Below are 19,647 nucleotides of genomic sequence, written 5' to 3' on the forward strand. Positions count from 1 at the left end.
TTTGAACACATTGAGAAATGTTGATGAAGATTCATTCAGATTCGTATTTTGATTCGTTCGCTGATTCAAAATGATGCGTTTGAGACAGAAAGTGATGAAAAATTAGCGTCTTATGTGTTTTGTGGCAGTTATTGAACCACAAGTCGTTGAGTCATTTGTGACTATTTTAAAATTTGCATGTCTACAAACCTACTAAAGCTACATCTACTGTACATTAATCCAGATACATTTGAAAACGGCGTTTTCTTTTTCAAAACGCTCCGTTTCTAAATCCCCTTACTGTACATGTGTTAAATCGGCGTTGCATGTAGGGAAGTGTAGGGAAAAGTAGAAAAAACGTAAAAGTGACTACAGAACCATCAAGGAAAAGTGGAAGTAGTTCGACCAAATGGATGCAATCTACCGGCGAGCAATGAGAGGGGGAGTGCCCTGAACTCAGCCACAGCTGGAGACCACAATGGAGGATGGTACGTTTTGTTATGTTAACTCTATACTCTGCTTGAAAACTTCACTTTATTTAGTTGACCAGCTACTGGAAGCTTGCTTCTAAAACAACCAGGCCAATTTAACTGTTACACTTGTGTAAAATCACCATGCAACAACTGCTTTATGCAGCACAATGAGCTAGTAGCTAACAGTTAGCAGTCGTGTTATTGTTTATTGTTTTGTGTCACGTATAAGATGATGTCACGGCAGTAGTGGCGGTGCAACTATGACGATCAGCCTATATTTCCACCCACGTTGAGGCGGCACAAAACAGCAATGGAAATGCAAGCTCTGAAAAGTAAAGCGAGCAGAGTCAAGTCGAACCGTAACGTGCAGTGTAAAAGTGCCATAACTGTGGGTCACTGGACTAAATAAACGCTTTGGGTCCCGAATGGCATAGAACTAATGGGTTAATCTCTCTCTCTTATTAAAGGATATCAGGCTCCATTATGAGCGGACTGGCCCAGAAGTGTTTGGAAGGCTGAGGCACTGAACAGGGAGAGATCTGGACAAGCCTGAACTGTCACTTTAACAAGACAGTTCTGAAAGACAATGTAAAAAGGAAAACAAATGTAAAAGGAAAATGTCAAATGTGCGCACATACATGGCAGTACTGTGACTGTACACAAATATACAGTATATACAAATCCAGCCCTCCAGAGTTGCACAAAGTGGGAAAGCCATAGATGATGCACTCTATTCACCTATGCTCCGTTCCAAAACTATGGAGGCATCATTTTAAGCAATTAAAGTTGAACAAAAGTAGAGTCTGACGCAAAACTTTTTCAAAACTTAGACAGTCAATTTTGCTGCCTTCTAAGAAACCATCTTTTGGACAAATTTTAAGACAGCATCACATGTACCCTTTGCAGAGAAGGTAAACCATAAAGAAGCAATCAATCCACCAAAAATGGTGGACAAAGCAAGAAAAATTTACTTGTGCAACAAAAGCTTGACTCACACAATGAATAGAACTGAGCGCATTTCTAAAAGTTCTTTCTAGCCAGATACAGCATCAAAAAAAATGGTGTTCCTGTGCGAGATGCTGAAAAAATAGCAATGGTCAAATATCTCTGTTTAGTGCCTATTTGCATATAAAAACTGATGAAAAACAAAAACTGTGATTCTTAGAACAGCGGAACATTCTTTTAAAATTATTACAGAGTCGATGAAATTACCTTTAATAACAGGCTGGACAGATTTTTAAAAGATTTCTCATTTTTATCACCTTGGACGTTAAGTAAAGGTTACTTGTCAATGTAAAAAAATATATAATATAATAATCTTACTTGCTAAAATATATATATATGCTAAAATGGCTAAAATCAAGATGTAAAACATGACATCATATTCATTTTTTAAACCTCTTGAATCACACAATTAATCATGTTAATTATTTTAATCTCTTGACATTCCTAGTTTATGTTAGTAAAATTGGAATACAAGCAGCTTTGTCATTATTACAGCAGAAGTACCAGAGGAAATGTCTTGGACAATATGAGCGGCCTTAAAATATTGTCTTGGAAAATGGACAGTAAGGCAGCTTAATAGCTCTTGGAGCTCTAAACACTAGTTTTAATCAAGGTCACTTTCAGCAGCAATGTTTAGAGATCATTGTCAATTAACACATTTCATGTGGGTGTGAAGAGAACGATCGAGAAAGTTGCGCTCTTTAAGTAGGGTGGAGGAGGTGGGGGTTGGTTTGGCTCGCAGACAGGGTGGGGGTCACCTCCAAGGGTCTGGCTGCTGACCAAGCTGGTGTCGTGCCCTGGGGCCAGCCAGGGGCCAGATGAGTCCTGTAGCCCCTCGAGGGCCAGAGTACACCAGCCGTATCTACACATGCCCCATACGACCAGGACGTCACCTCTAATACTGCAACACACTAAATACGGACTGTGAGCTAATGGAACAGTGAAGGACAAAGCTGTTGCTGCAGTTTGAGAATGAACCAAGAATACAACCTGATTCACACATTTCAGTATAAACAGATGAGATCGTTAATTTAAAAACAAAAATAGAATGGATCACAGCAAACCTAAAATCAACATCAAAACAAGAATGACATTTGATTAATAAGAAAATCATAATACACTTAGTAAATAGGTATATATTAATGCCAATAATTTATATAATCATACTTTTGTATCATTACTGTTTGTATGGTTTGCCATTTTGTCACTTGTATTTATAGGCACAGTGACAGAGGACAGGAAATGATGGGGAGAGGATGAGGAAACAGTACATGCGTCTCCCATATGAGCACGACAAGCAAGAAATCAAAGTCTAGTGAAGAAATCATGACAGAAATCTTTATCAATCCCTTATAAAATGATCCATGGTTTTACTATTGTAACCATATTTTAACCATGATATTTGTAGTACAGCCGCTGTAACATTTCATGAAAACCAAAACTATGGTATTATAATCATTCTGCCAAAACTATAATCACAGATATGCAGCATCACCATAGTAACACCATGGTTATGGAGATGGGAGAAGGATAGGAGACAGCGGCAGCCGGGAGAGAGATGTACGAAGCTTGTCCCCTTGTTTGAATGTTTTTATGATTTGACGCAGCTGGCTGAAAAGCAGTGGGTGTTTTAGTTTCTTTGTACACTAAAAGTGTCATTAAATGTCTATGTGTTTGTCAAGCTGGTCCCTGCTTCCACCTATACTTTCCTTAATTGTTACAGTTGTATATTATAAATAAATTATTAATATATATAAATAAATTATTTATATATATATATATATATATATATATATATATATATATATATATATATATATATATACAGTATATACACATGTGTGTGTCCACCTGGAGTGATGAGACACACACCAACACACAAACAACAGAGATTCAGTGTGAATGACCAAGTGCTGGAGAAATGACCTCTTAACTGTATTGTTTTGTACAAAACAAACCCAGATGGGATTGGTAAAAAGCATAATTCACATGACTTTCTGGCTCATGCAATTAATCGTGATTAAACGTTTTAATAGACTGGTAGCACTAATCTCTCTCTCTCTCTCTTTCTACATATATATATATATATATATATATACACACACACAGTATATTTAGACTCTTATTCTTTAAGAGTCACTGACATTATTCCCTCTTTTTGTGCAGTGAAACAACTTCCTGAAAGCTGGACAGTAATTGATTTAACTAGGAGACTGTGAAGGACTCACCAATCTGTGGCTTTGAGATTGATGGAATTATAGCTCAGGTTAAGATGCTTATTTATTGACAGCAGAGGGGGATGAAGGGTCACGGTGAAAGAGGGGAGATCTTTTGGCCTCTTCTCTGATGTAATAGTTCGGTAATGGAGCGCATGTGGGTGGGGTGGTGGATTTCACTCTCGGACCAGAGCGAGTCTCATTCTGGCCTCTGTGTCCGAGTTAAACAGTTCTTCAAGGTGCAAAATCAAGCTTTTATATCAAGATTGGCAAGCTGATAGGTAGTTATAATGATAAATTAGTCCCTGTTCCCCAAAGTCAAACCACTGTGACAAACAGTAACTCCAGGACCTTGCATTTGGGCAGCCCTTATTTCACGCTCTATACTATAACACTTTAAATCAAAGTTGGACCTATTTACTGCCATTGTATTGAAATGACATACAGCAATAATCATTTAACATCTCCTTTTTAGGTGAACTATTCCTGTAAAGATGAGGAGCCATCAGATTCAAGCAGTTGAAAATAGTGAGCCGACCATATTTATATATATGTATTTATACCACTCGCCTGCAAAATGCAATTCATGTACTTCATCAAATTCCGTACATACTATGAAAGTACAGGAACTCAGACGCAGCCTCAGTACACGTATAATTAATACAGTAGATGCTCTCTTGTATTTTGCATTACTCACAGTTTTCTGGCTTTGAAGGCCTCTGCGAACTCTCGAACGCTCCTCAAGGAGGCCAAATCCAGGGTCATGGCTTCAACTCGAGCTTTGCGCTATTGAATTAACGAGAAGAGAAACAAGTAAACACACTGCATCAGCTACATCCATTAACATCACATCACTAACAAACTAAAAGCCAAAGCCCACACATCCCTCACTAACTCATTACACACTTCCCACCCAAAACCCTCTGATAAATCTCCATCTCTCCTTCCCTAAATCAGGACTGCATTTCCAATAGGGAATGTTGAACATTCTCGGGCGGGAGAGCATCTCAATATCCTCTTTATGGCATTTTTATGACCCTCCACACTGACTGTATCCGATCTTTGCTCTGTGCATCCTGTGCTTACACCAAGTAAACGTTGAGGCAGTGGCTTCCTTCTTTCATTATGTTCATAATGGCATATAGAACAGCCTCAAGCAGATAAATAATGTATGAGCAAAGCCAGATCCACAATAATGGTCCCTCTCAGTGCTGGCTTTTAGGTATAGCTTTGATCAGACCAGAGCAAGATCGATATTAAGGAAGACACATAAATCACTCCACAAAGGAAAGATCATGTCTCACTGGTCAGAGGTTAGCAGAAGTTCTACTAAGGTATAGAAAAGTCACTTGAACATTCTGTGATTTTAATAAAATTAAAATCATAATTTTAATAAAAAAAGTCTAAATTCAACAAATTCATAATAAGCTAAAAAAAATTGCAGTCCGCAAATGTCATTTTTTTATATACATGCATTTAATTGTAATTCAGTTTTAATAAATATTTAAAAGCTAAAATAAAAAATGAATGCTTACACTACAATAAGGTTCTATACTATATGTTAACATTAATAAATATATTAGATATCATGAAATAATACATAATAAAACGTATTGCATTAAATTGCATTGTATTGTATTACATTGCATTTAATTGTATTGAATTATATTATATTATATTATATTATATTGCATTGCATTGTATTGTATTGAATTATATTATATTATATTATATTATATTATATTATATTATATTATATTATATTATATTGCATTGTATTATATTGCATTGAATTATAATATAATATATTGCACTGCATTGAATTATAATATAATATATTGCATTGCATTGAATTATAATATAATATATTGCACTACATTGAATTATAATATAATATATTGCACTGCATTGAATTATAATATAATATATTGCACTGCATTGAATTATAATATAATATATTGCACTACATTGAATTATAATATAATATATTGCACTGCATTGAATTATAATATAATATATTGCACTGCATTGAATTATAATATAATATATTGCACTGCATTGAATTGAATTATATTATATTGCACTGCATTCCATTATATTGCATTGCATTGAATTATATTGCATTATATTGCATTGCATTGTATTGAATTATATTATATTATATTATATTATATTATATTATATTATATTATATTATATTGCATTGCATTGTATTATATTGCATTGCACTGTATTGTATTGTATTATACTGCATTGCATTGAATTATAATATAATATATTGCATTGCATTGAATTATAATATAATATATTGCATTGCATTTCATTGAATTATAATATAATATATTGCATTGCATTGCATTGAATTATAATATAATATATTGCATTATATTGCACTGCATTGTATTGTATTATATTGTATTGTATTACAGCATATTATAAGTGATATTTATTACATATTGTAATTGATATATATTACAAAAAAAAATTAAAAAAAAGTTTGCTTGTCTAAGCTGGATTCCCAGCATGGTCAGACTGGTCTGGTTTGCTGGTTTCAGCTGTGTTTTGACCAAAAACCATAAACCAGTTGACCACCAGCTTGGCCAGGCTCAGAGACCAGCTAGACCAGCTTCAACTTGCTAAGACAGCACACTATTTTAGGCTAGTTTAAGAAGCTTGTACTCTGCCAAGGTACTGTTTATATTTAAGGAACACATTTCCTTCCACTATACACATACTATTACTAACTTAGCACTCTAAATGCTAAATTATACAATAATAATTTCATATTAATGGAAACTACCATTTCTTTATTACCAGTAAGCTAGTGAATCTATTACCTGATAAAGAAAATTTCAGGTCTCTTTCTTTTACTTTTCTCAGTTTTTCTTTCTCACTGCAAACAGCTGTGTGCCAAGTTAGCAGGTTCCACTAGTCCTGCACGGCCTCTCTGATGAGAGATATTTTGATGAATGACTGTATAAAGTCTGCTAATATTACAGTGGGGTTAGGAGACATGGGGCAATTTAATTATGCCATGTATAGCACACCACCAGGTTTAACATGAAAACCACCCCATCAGCACTTCTCCTATCAACAGCACGTCTGCAAACCACTTACAATTGGTAATCAGCCTCTGCGCAATTAGTGCCGTAGATGATTCTTGATGGCTCCTGAACTATAAAAAATTCAGCGCAATCATATCTAGTCTTGTCATACGCCCTCGATCGCAAACTGCAAGATACAACAACTGTCCAACATCACTTTTCATCAAATTATTACTGTCCAGTGGGGCTCGACTAATATCGAGAGGTTTCAGCATGTTTCAGCATTATTGGCAAAAAAAATTAGGACACTTGGTTATTAAAGACCATAAATATAATTTAAAAAGTGGAAGTTTGTGTTGACCCAACAAAATGCCCACCACAAAATTAGTTAATGACTCCAGTCCACAGATTCATATGTGTGTGTGTGTGTGTGTGTGAATCCCAGGAGATGCGATTATCTAATCAGCCAATCGTGTGGCAGCAGTGCATAAAATCATTCAGATACGGGTCAGGAGCTTCAGTTAATGTTCACATCATCCATCAGAATGGGGAAAAAAATGTATCTCAGTGATCTGGAGCGTGGCATGATTGTTGGTGTCAGATGGGCTGGTTTGAGTATTTCTGTAACTGCTGATCTAATGGGATTTTCACACACATTTCACACAGAATTTACTCAGAATGGTGCCAAAAACAAAATATATCCAGTGAGCGACAGTTCTGTGGATGAAAACAACTTGTTGATGAGAGGGGTCAACGGAGAATGGCCAGATTGGTTTGATGTGCACACCCGTGCACACACACACACACACACGTGCACACACACACACACACACGCACACGTACACACACACACACACACACACACACACACACACACACACACACACACATTATATAATACATAGACAATATGTATTATATAATGGTGGGTTCCTCCTATTGACATTGGTCTCTAGTACATGTAAACCCATAAAAGAAATAAGGTGCTCTTGTGTTGTTCCAAAGGAGTGATTGGGGGATGGGGCCCTCTGTCCATTTGGGAGCAGTCTGGGGCTCTGGAGGAAAGGACCTCAACAAGGCCCCTAATACTTTTTGCCATTTATACACTATAATATATAAAATAAGACATTATTTACAAATTTCAGAAAGCAGTATTCTGGTGGGGACCATAAGGTAGGTTGAATTTTAAGGTTTTACTATCATTGTGGGGATATTTGGTATAAACATGGATAGGCAAACAAGACCCCACACAGAGGCTTATTCATCAGCAGTATAAAGGTACTCCATATAATAGGTCTGTGGGCCTGCAGACCTTGACTGGGGTGGTGTGATTATAAGATAAGACTGAGACGTAGACAGCATGGCTGTGCTTTGAGGTGCATCCATCAGCCACACACAGAAATCACTGTCAGAGTGAACGGATAATTGTTTCATAAAGATCTCTGGCTGTCTGTACATTATAGACTGTATTTAATGTAATCTGTCTGAACATCCACACAAATGTGTGTCCATGTGCGTTTCTGCCAAGAAGGTCTCCAATAGAATCACCATTCATCTCAACTGCATTCTTAACTGGCACAGGAGCACTCGGAAGTATGCAACTTGCATACAGCCTTCTTTGCTGTCGGGAACTCGCTTCTGGGTAGTGACGTTTTTGGGCCAATCATCTTAGCCATTACTGACTAATTACTATGGAGCAGAAGGAAAATAATGTCCTGACAATGCTTACTGTGTGATGGCACCACAAGAACATGCACAATCCTTAGCCATTCATCAGTGACACTCCTAACCAGATGTGACGCGGCATCGTAAAACACGATTACAGGTTATCTTCTCCATGTTTTGTCCAAACCAGCCGCGACCATGACAAGCGACATTCTGTCAATCGCATGGTTTCTTATTCTGCAACGTTGTGCGGGTAAATCCCATCCGCTGCACTCTACACCTACAAACTGCTCCCAGACGTCTGTCAAACACACTGCTTCATAAGGTGAGGTGGCAGATAATACAACCGCCTTTGACTTTCTCTTCGATACCCTGTTACATAGAGCTTGCCGAAATAACATCAAGAGTGCAACACATTTAGTAAAGACGGCATCATTGATTACCAAGGGATCTATCTGCTTTTGACCTGACACAACATTTGTTGTGTTGTCAATACAGTGAAAAACAGCAGACAGGAAAATATTTGGGTTGCCGATTTAACGTTCATTTAGTGCAATTAATCAGATGAAAAATCATGCCCCCGAACTGTACGGAAATTATGTATTAAGGAATGTTCCAACAATCTGAGTAATTCAAGTTTGATGTACCACCTTGATACAGTAGGGGGCAGTCAGCGCTTCAGCTGTACAAGCAGATGACACCCTCTTGAGCTAAAAGACAACTGGATCAAGCTGGGATTGCGAGATGCTTTTCTCAAAGTATCAAACTACATGATACATTTTCCTAAAAACAAAGCACTTAGGACTAAAATTGGTCGACGGCAGAATGGTGCAGTTACTACATCTAGCAGCAAACTGGACAAGGTTAAACAGCCAAACTCTTGACCCCTTGGTTTCTGCAAGTAAACCTGTCTTAGCATGATTAAATATGGACTTACAAATTTCAATGTAATTAATTACAATAACACATGCTAGCGTGAAAAATAGACACCCCCTATTGTAAATATGACTGGTAGGTGCTGTACAGAACATTGTACACCTGAGGGCTCCTTTCTAGAATACACAACAGATGAAGAAAGATCAGCATCCAGTTAGACTGATTACTGGGAGAGTGATGTGATGGCAGTTATGTGAGTTATTGCGTGTCAGGCTCCTGTGGCCATTTTGGCAGGTGTATGCTGTGTGAAAACTGGGAGAAAGAAAATAACAGATGCTGGGAAGTGCAAGATGACAGATGTGAAGATGGATGAGTAAATGATTTGGACAGATAGCAAACCAAATCATGTAGTTTTGATGTTTTGTACTATTGGTTAATAGAGTAGTCTAGCAGAGCCAGACATTTGACAACTGAAATAATGTCTGGTCCACTTAACAGCATATTTTAGCCAAGAACCACCCAAATAGACAGGAAGAGACTATCTGATCGACATGTAAAGCGATCAAACAAGTTCTTTTACATTTAGGGGCAGGAAAATCTGAAATCAATTGTACCAGAAAAATAAACTGCTGGGCAACAACCTGGTAGGTAGCTCATTCAAATCATGATGCAACAGTCTAAATATCATAGAAAATGTGCATAACCAAAAAAGTCTTGTGGGACCATAATCTGGACATGTTCTCAACTCACTCATTTTCAGTCTCTTACCAACAAACAAAAAATTAGCAGCCCACTGTTACCCATTAGCTGAAGTTATTAAAAACACACACACACACACTTTGTCACTTATCATCTATAAGATGCAGATACTTACAGTACACTAATTACAGCTACGGTTCCCAAGGAGAGGCCCGGGGATAAGTGCCCTGCTTAAGGGCACAACAAAGGTTTTCTTAATAATTTTCCAGTTAGTAATTATCCAGGTGGCTCCCAACTGATACTGATTCTGCAACATTTGTATAACCAGCCCAGGGTCTTAACCTCAATACTAATGTAGCACGGATGCCTCGAAGCATATTTTGTATTAGGTCTTCCACAACTACTCTTTTTATTAGTTAACCAGAAAAGTAGTCAACAAGTTGGTGGGTCAAAGTTTTTTATGTTGTCACCAAATATGGAGCAAGAACAATTGAAGGGATCTAAAGGAAGTCACTACTAACCTTAAAACTAAACTTATTGTGCATCATTCATCATCCATGTACATTTGTCCAAAAGAAAAAAAGTGTCAACTTTACTTGATGTAATGAACGCTTCTTACAATTCCAGATGGAAATTGATAGAAATGTAAGTCCACCCAACATCTATGAATATCCTGTTTCACTAAGAAACATGTCAGATTACGGAAGAAAGTTGCAAACACAAGCTGACTTAAAACAGTGTTTTCCAATCAGTAAAAAGTGTGCCACACCTGCAGACTCCAAACAACTTGATTTTGGCCAAGGGTAACATACATGCGGAATGTTTTGCAGAGATCTCACTTGGAGGTATGACACATTTGCAGATTAACAATGGTTGAAGGGTGACAAACATACCGACTCCCCTCTACTCTCTCGCTCTGATTCCCTGTCATGTGGAGCTCACAGACATAACAACAGGAGTACCAAGGAGCAAAAACAATTTCAATAGATTGATTTAGGATGTGATTCATGGAGTAACATTACCTTGTGAAAGTTGGTGATTATGTATTTATCCCCTCGTGGCTTGCCGTTGAACATGTTCACATATTCACTTAATGGCTCGTTAGCAGCGTTTATATATTTGACGTGAATGCAGACACGCAAGCGGAAGCGGTAGCCCTCGTGTTAAGACAGTGGGACTCTGGAACTGTCTGTCAGCTGTGAACAAAGCTGACTTCATTCCACCCTCAGCATCATCGTGGCTGTCATCCGTTAGAGGATGTTAGAGGAACAAGCTACGGCATATTGGAGAACAAGTAAATGTAAGTGTTTTTTTCATCTCTCTCTCCTCTCTCACTGCCGATCCGCATTGGCCTTTTCCCTCTCGTTTAAATTTTACAGTGTTTTTTTGTGGGGGTACTACACTGTTACAGGTCAGTTTTCAATCAAATCTCTGCCTATCTCTCACAGAACAAGCTGCTGGATGACAATCAGTTAGGCTTCAAAAGTGGACACTATACCGAGACTGCCCTGCTGTCGCTGAGATCCAGATTATCCGTTCTGATTTGCTGAACCTTTCTGTAGCCTTTGACACAGTCAACCACCAGATCTTACTCTCCACCCTCTCTTCACTGGGCATCACAGGAACTGTGCTTGACTGGTTGAACTCCTATCTCTCAGGTAGGTCCATCAAGGTAGCCTGGAGAGGTGAGGTGTCTAAGACACATCAGCTACTAACTAGGGTACCTCAGGTGCTTGGGCCACTTATCTTCTCTATATACATAACATCACTGGGACCCATCATTAAGTCACATGGTTTCTCTTACCACTGCTACGCCGATGACAATCAGCTCTACTTGTCTTTCCACCCCAATGACACCACAGTGACTGCTCAAATCTCTGCCTGTTTGGCAGACATCTCTGCTTGGATGAAGGAACACCACCTGTAACTTAACCCAGCCAAGACCTAACAACTTGTTTTTCCAGCCAACCCTTCAGTTGAACACAATATCATCATTCTACGACATCAACCATGGCCAATATCACAATGACTGCTGCTCTGTATCTGTTGTGGAAGTCCCAGATACATCGGAAAACCAAATGCTGTCATGTTTGGGTGCATGATATTATCCAATTATCCAGATTTCTTCTGCTACTACGTCAGTACGTCAGTGACATCCGGACAATCTCAATGCTGATAGGCTTTCGCGACAACACGTCATGCGAATTTGTCCATTCGCTCATTTGCGCCGCGGATTCGCACTTAAATCATTGACTTTGTATGTAATCGTGCCGCGTGAAACGCTCGATTCGCAATGTATGTGAACGCACGGTAAGGAACCTCGCCTTGTACAAATACAAAGAGGCACCAAAACACTTTCCCGGACTTTTGGCCTCATTGTACCATATTGGTGGAATGACCTTCCCAACTCAATCTGTGAAGCTGACTCACTTTCTGTCTTCAGCTAAAAATATTTTCAATGAGCACTTAACCAGTTACAAAAAAAAAAAAATTTATGTTGTTGCACTTTACTCCGTTTTGAATACTAATATTCTGATGCAAGTGAAACTTTGTAATATGGAACTTTTCATACCACTGTCTCAAGATGATTTGCTTATGTTTTCCTCTTTTGTAAGTCGCTTTGGATAAAAGCATCTGCCAAATAAATAAATGTAATGTAAATGTAATGTATGTCCATATGAAGCTTACAGTGAGTGAGAAATTGCGTTCAATAAAAACAGACTGCTGTTGCTCCACTTTCAGATTTCATTAGTCATTTTAGTGTAGGAGAAAAATGCAGGAAAAATGCTTGGTGACAGAAACACTATGGCTTACAATCAGCATTTGGGATGATATGCAGCTGAGTGTGATCACAGACGAAAACATTCAGAACAGCTTGAAGTCTTGTCAGTAATTTAGTAAAAAAAGAAGCTCTTTGGTCACTTGAGGAGAACACAAGACTAGCCTCGGCGATAGAATTATTTTTTGAAGCAAGCCTGATGTGCTTTTTTTAGTTTTTGGAGCCATCGGCGGTCCCGACGGTCAAGTGATTAATGAACTCCCGCTGGCAGACGCTAATGTGTCCTTCGTCTCTGACCTTCTTGGCCGGCACATATGTAATTGTAGCTAACACCTGTAAATCACTAGAAAAATTTACTAGTGTGACGCCGTCTTAAGCAGTTTAAGTAAAACCTATTAATAATTTTTTTCTATTATCCTGTTTTGTCTTTGCATGTAAACACCTTAATTGGTGTTGACAGCTTATTCAATGTGTGCAAGTTATGTGCGCTTGTCTGTTTATTAAGACACACCCCTAATGATTTAAAATGTTGTGCACTGTCCTTTCGGTTTGTTTTCATAATAAGCCTTTTGTTGTAAAAAATTAACTCAATAATGGACTGATACAAACACACACTGCATTGTTTTGCACCCAATTTATGAAAAGAATTACTAGTTATGCAAATCAGTTAGGGCTGTTTGTTTTCCACGATGCAGAAAATTGGATAGAATTGTTGAATTTTGTCATAAAAATTAAGTTAACTCTGACATATTTGGGAAAAAATGTATGTATAAATGCACAATTAATCAAATTAATATAGCTAAATGTAATTCAGTGATTATTAAACTGATTATTAATCAATATATAGTCTGCATATGCTGAACGAGTGTTCTGCTCTCTGTCATCTACTACACAGACACACACACAGAGAAAAATTATGACAAAATATATTATTAATATGTGAAAAGGTTATAATTTAATCTTATTATTTATTAAGTTATTATATAAATTAGACTTAAATAATAAGTCTAAGAAAGGAGGAGTTTTTAAACTGAAAATGATTACAGTGACTTGGCATAGCACAGTGCTATACCAGCACCGATTAATCCGGATTGTTGGTGGTTAGGGAAAAAAGTGTGCAATTTTGTGTTTAATACCACAAGCAAAAGTTATGCAACTGTTTAGTGAATTCCCTGCTCAATGTCTTTAAGGAGGTCTGAAACTTTTCTAATTGAAAATTATAAAATAGAGTCATCAGACTGCTACCCCAACTGCTATTCTGTCATCCATTCATCATATTTGGTATCCGTTTCATAGCATTGCTCTCTCACATCTGGGATCTCGAGGAACTCATTGGACATGATATATGGAGAGTAGATGGTTACAGACAAGTACAGATAAATAAGTTAGCAAAGCCAGACGTGTCATATGACACTCTTCAATCCAATGTATAGTTAAACCCACATTTTCATCAGGGGATGAATGTTTCCCCAGAACACTTTGCTAGATGCATCTCGAAAATTGAGGTACTGATACCAGAAAATGGTTCACATTTCGCTGACTCGCCAGTTGAAAGAGGAAAAATGCCTCTTAACATATTTCAAGCCTTCCAGTGGCATCAAAATGTTTATATATATATTCACTCACCTAAAGGATTATTAGGAACACCTGTTCAATTTCTCATTAATGCAATTATCTAATCAACCAATCACATGGCAGTTTCTTCAATGCATTTAGGGGTGTGGTCCTGGTCAAGACAATCTCCTGAACTCCAAACTGAATGTCAGAATGGGAAAGAAAGGTGATTTAAGCAATTTTGAGCGTGGCATGGTTGTTGGTGCCAGGCGGGCGGTCTGAGTATTTCACAATCTGCTCAGTTACTGGGATTTTCACGCACAACCATTTCTAGGGTTTACAAAGAATGGTGTGAAAAGTGAAAAACATCCAGTAATGCGGCAGTCCTGTGGGCGAAAATGCCTTGTTGATGCTAGAGGTCAGAGGAGAATGGGCCGACTGATTCAAGCTGATAGAAGAGCAACTTTGCCTGAAATAACCACTCGTTACAACCGAGGTATGCAGCAAAGCATTTGTGAAGCCACAACATGCACAACCTTGAGGCGGATGGGCTACAACAGCAGAAGACCCCACCGGTACCAATCATCTCCACTACAAATAGGAAAAAGAGGCTACAATTTGCAAGAGCTCACCAAAATTGGACAGTTGAAGACAGGAAAAATGTTGCCTGGTCTGATGAGTCTCGATTTCTGTTGAGACATTCAGATGGTAGAGTCAGAATTTGGTGTAAACAGAATGAGAACATGGATCCATCATGCCTTGTTACCACTGTGCAGGCTGGTGGTGGTGGTGTAATGGTGTGGGGGATGTTTTCTTGGCACACTTTAGGCCCCTTAGTGCCAATTGGGCATCGTTTAAATGCCACGGCCTACCTGAGCATTGTTTCTGACCATGTCCATCCCTTTATGGCCACCATGTACCCATCCTCTGATGACTACTTCCAGCAGGATAATGCACCATGTCACAAAGCTTGAATCATTTCAAATTGGTTTCTTGAACATGACAATGAGTTCACTGTACTAAAATGGCCCCCACAGTCACCAGATCTCAACCCAATAGAGCATCTTTGGGATGTGGTGGAACGGGAGCTTCGTGCCCTGGATGTGCATCCCACAAATCTCCATCAACTGCAAGATGCTATCCTATCAATATGGGCCAACATTTCTAAAGAATTCTTTCAGCACCTTGTTGAATCAATGCCACGTAGAATTAAGGCAGTTCTGAAGGCGAAAGGGGGTCAAACACAGTATTAGTATGGTGTTCCTAATAATCCTTTAGGTGAGTGTATATGTAATTTATTGACAATAAAGCATTACTAAACAGTACAAACAGGTAGGATATAATGTGGACACAGGAAGAGAATTCCGGGACACTTCAGTGACTACGACACCTGCTCAGCGCTTCGCTACAGCCCCGTTTAGAAGGTGATAAATTGGTTTGGTGGGAGCCTGTGGAAGCTGCGATGCAGCTCGGAAATGATTTGATAAATGTATGATGGAGATGCAACAAACAGGCTTACTTTTTAAAGTGTCGGCACAGGCGCTCTGGAGGGTTATTCCTCAGCTTGTATTGCCCCACTGGAGCGCACGCAGATTTATCACACACCGGATGAGAAGAAAGCCAGAGAGACAGGGCGTGAGGACAGGAATGGACTAAAATAGAGGCAGCACTGGGGTCCCTGAAGTGAACGGTCACAGAGACAAATATGTTTTCTCATTATTGATGGAATGGATCCATTCTTTAGTCATGTGATATGGTATGATGGTAATCAGGTAGTATAAAGACCCAGATACAAGACTCATAATGGTACAGTAAACATAAAAAAACATACTTGGGGCTGAACAAACTATGCAAATATAAGGCAGAATGTTTCTGTGGTCTTCTTTGTCTTAATACAGATGGCACATCATTTACCATTCATCATTTCAAGTGCAGTAAAGATTGGAACAAAACATACAAAAATGAAATGTGGATAAAATTTGAAAGTTACATTTAGACATATATATATTTACAACTAGATATTCAAGATTTGCATTCATATCTGATATGTAACTATTAGGGCTGGGAAACTGAACATGTTAATGTCTGCGATTAATACGTTTTGCTTAACACCTTGAAAAAAATCGAAGCAATTAATCATTTTTTTACTTCCTGAAACTTCACGTGATTGGAGAAAGGTGTCCCGAGTTGTTCCTGGCTGGGTACTCATCCTTACAGGCTCCGTTTATGGTGGGGGCAGAGTTAGTACATCTGCTGCCTGCCAGGAACAAACCCAGGCACTTTAGTACATTGGGTGAAACTTCACCAATGCTTTTCCCCACTTTCTGTGGCTAACACTGACATATATACATTTTCAAGAGGTACTCGCTTGACTCAACAGCACATCCTTGGACAGAAACTGATTGTGTGTAGCTGTGCACGTTTATTCATTGCATGCAACGCATGTCCCGAGCACAATAAACACAGGAGCGGATTTATGAAGATTCGAGTGATACGGGCAAACTGCTGTATCTCTTCGTATTACGTGAAAAAGCTCACTGACTTTCACCTAAAACCATTTCAAAAGCGAAACTGCCCGAGAAAGACCCTGTATGAGCGCAATAGTGACTGAAGGACCTGGACGTTCAGCAAGCTGCAGACAGGTATACTTAAAGACACCTAACAGGAGTTCAGCAAATTCAATTTCAGCATTCAATTTGTATAATATCTGTATGTACAGTGTCTAATAATGCATTAGAAATGTACACTTATGTTTATCTTGACAATAAAGTTAGATTTTAATTGAATCTGCCCATTTCATCCTATTATTAGAAAAGTCCACTGGAAAACAGCAGAAGATTTTGCTTTTAATTTGACCTTTAATCACAGCATCCCGACTGATTTTATGCCCATAAAACTAAGATTAATGCCTATAAAAATTTGTCAAATTAACTATCCGCAAAAAAATAAAAAAAATAAAAAATACATTTAAATAATTTCAATAAATGTTGACTAACCAAATTTTTTGCAAGCTATTTGAGACAAAGTATAACACAGATTTAGATACATTATATTTATGATTATTTTTTAATGTTTGTTTTAACGTATCACAAATGAATCACGCTTAATCACAGGAAAATGTATGATTAATTAGTTGTTTTTTTTTATCAATTCACAGCCCTAGTAATTATGCATTCAAATTTATAACTGTGTATTTACACAGTACATTTTTTATTCAGATAGCATTCTATTTGGAATTTTCAACAATATATTCAGTATTTGCCTTTATGTATTTGAAAACATAACTACATTCAGATTTACAGCTGTACATTTTGAATGTGGATATTTCAATTCTGATTTAAATAACAATACTGTATAAGATTGACCACTACTAATTAAGCTTAAGTATTTATTTAGAGTTACAACTACATTTACAGGATTTATTTAGCATATATTTCCTCTCCGCAATCATGTTTCCTCCATTACTATAGGAAGCCACTGATTATAAATACCTTATAAATATAAATGATTTTGTGTGACATCAGAAGACAGGTGACTTGTGTGACTTTAGCAAGCTGTAATATTCAATATGTATTTTTCCCCTTGCAGAACTGTCGGTTTCCACAGTTCAGAGTGTCAGTTACTGTTATTGGTAGTTTTGAACTATTTTAATAAAAAATATATAGTGTTGTTTAATCGCCGTTAACAAATGTTGCAAATTTGCAACGCTGTGTCTCTGAGGGTTAAAAATATTTAGATAGATTATCAGGCAAATGAATCTACTTATAGATTTATATCAACAACTTATATAGAATGTCTCTATAACACATATAGAAGTCCACATCAAAATCATAACATACTGCAGTTTGCATTTTGACTGTGATCACTCGACAGAGTAAAAGCATTGCATGATGTTTTATAAAGTGTGGAACAATTCAGAGAAAGAATGGAAAGAACAGAAAGACCAAAATGGGTTGCACCAGCTGGACACCTGCTTTCCTGTGCAGATTAAAGCCTCGTAAAGAAAATAAAGTTTATTGTCTGGAAAAGGGAGAGAGAATCCATGTAAGAGTATTAAAGCAGCGGAGGTGAACAATAAGACAGATGGACGCGTTTCAGAAGAAAAAGAGAGAGGGAGAGAGAGCATATATATGGACGAAATTGTTCAAGAATTTTACGAGAAGCTCACATCTCTTCAAGGACACAGGACAAGAGGACAGACGAGCTTTCTGTGGTAAACTTTAGTGTTAAATGCTGAGTGTGCAAACAGAACAGAGCAGCTGACGGGCCAAAGAGCCAAGAAACTCCACACGAGAACACAAGCGGCATTAATTAATGACATTCATTGTTATATTTATTTTACGTAGTCCTTGATACAGAGTAATTACTTAGTTAATTACTTAGTAATAAACGTTGTAAAACTAGTGAGTTAATTCAAACTAAGGTACATATGGACAAGGTATGTAGATACACATGAAGTCCACTTAAGTACAGTCTTGATACACTTTATTTTACGTAGCTTATACCTGTGTAGTTTTCTGTAATTTTAATGTAATAAAGAAGCTAATGCATGTATTTTAGCAGTGAACTAGTGGGTTATTTAAGATGGATAAGGTATGTAGATACACATGAATTGCACTCAAGTACAATCTTGATACACTTTATTTTATGTTACATACATGTAATGCTACAAAACGTACACATTTGCCATGTGTAACTGCAGACCTTAGTACTTCTTGTTACATTGTGTGGTACTAAGTACTTTCTTACATAATTACAGTGTACCAAGTTTGTAACACGTATGTAACAGACTCGGCTTGTTACATATGTGTAACAGTAGCTGCCTATTACATGTGTGTAATTACAATCTGTAAGTACAGGCTGTACCATAACTTAGTTACATGTTAATTACATTTTGGTACATGTAATTACAACGTTTATTACTAAGTAATTAACTAAGTAATTACTCTGTATCAAGGACTACGTAAAATAAAGTGTTACCAATGGTTTTTTTTTTAAACAATATAAAAATTTAAGGAATTATTAAAAATTTAAGAAGTCAAAAGCGAAATATTCAGAAGTTTTTTTTTTTTCTGTTTTCTCACAACCAATCCTCATTACATTAAACTCCAGTCTTTTCCCTTTCTCAATCAGACTGCATATTATCCTTCTTTTTCACAACTTCTTACCAAATAAATAATCAAATGGACATCGAGTTGAATTGACATTATTATGTGAGAAGAAAGACACAGAGTCTCCAGAAACAGCTGAATGTAACATCCGTTTAGTGCTGGAGTTCTGTTGGTGATTATTTTAGAAACATTACCGTCTGATTGCTCATTATTACACGAATACTTGCCAAAGAAATAACCAATTGA

The 19,647-nt window shown here is 37.4% G+C and overlaps 1 protein-coding gene across 1 annotated transcript in view; it reads right to left on the reverse strand.

Annotated features, from left to right (window-relative positions):
• Nucleotides 1-19,647, reverse strand: part of LOC127640074 (WW domain-containing oxidoreductase) — a 329,961-nt gene that overhangs the window by 211,694 nt on the left and 98,620 nt on the right. Inside the window, exon 6 of the mRNA XM_052122463.1 lies at nucleotides 4,371-4,459. Coding sequence (XP_051978423.1) covers nucleotides 4,371-4,459 — 89 coding nt within the window. The remainder of the gene's footprint in view (nucleotides 1-4,370; nucleotides 4,460-19,647) is intronic.

The sequence above is a fragment of the Xyrauchen texanus genome, chromosome 49, assembly GCF_025860055.1.
Source record: "Xyrauchen texanus isolate HMW12.3.18 chromosome 49, RBS_HiC_50CHRs, whole genome shotgun sequence".
In the NCBI taxonomy this organism is placed as follows: Eukaryota; Metazoa; Chordata; class Actinopteri; order Cypriniformes; family Catostomidae; genus Xyrauchen; species Xyrauchen texanus.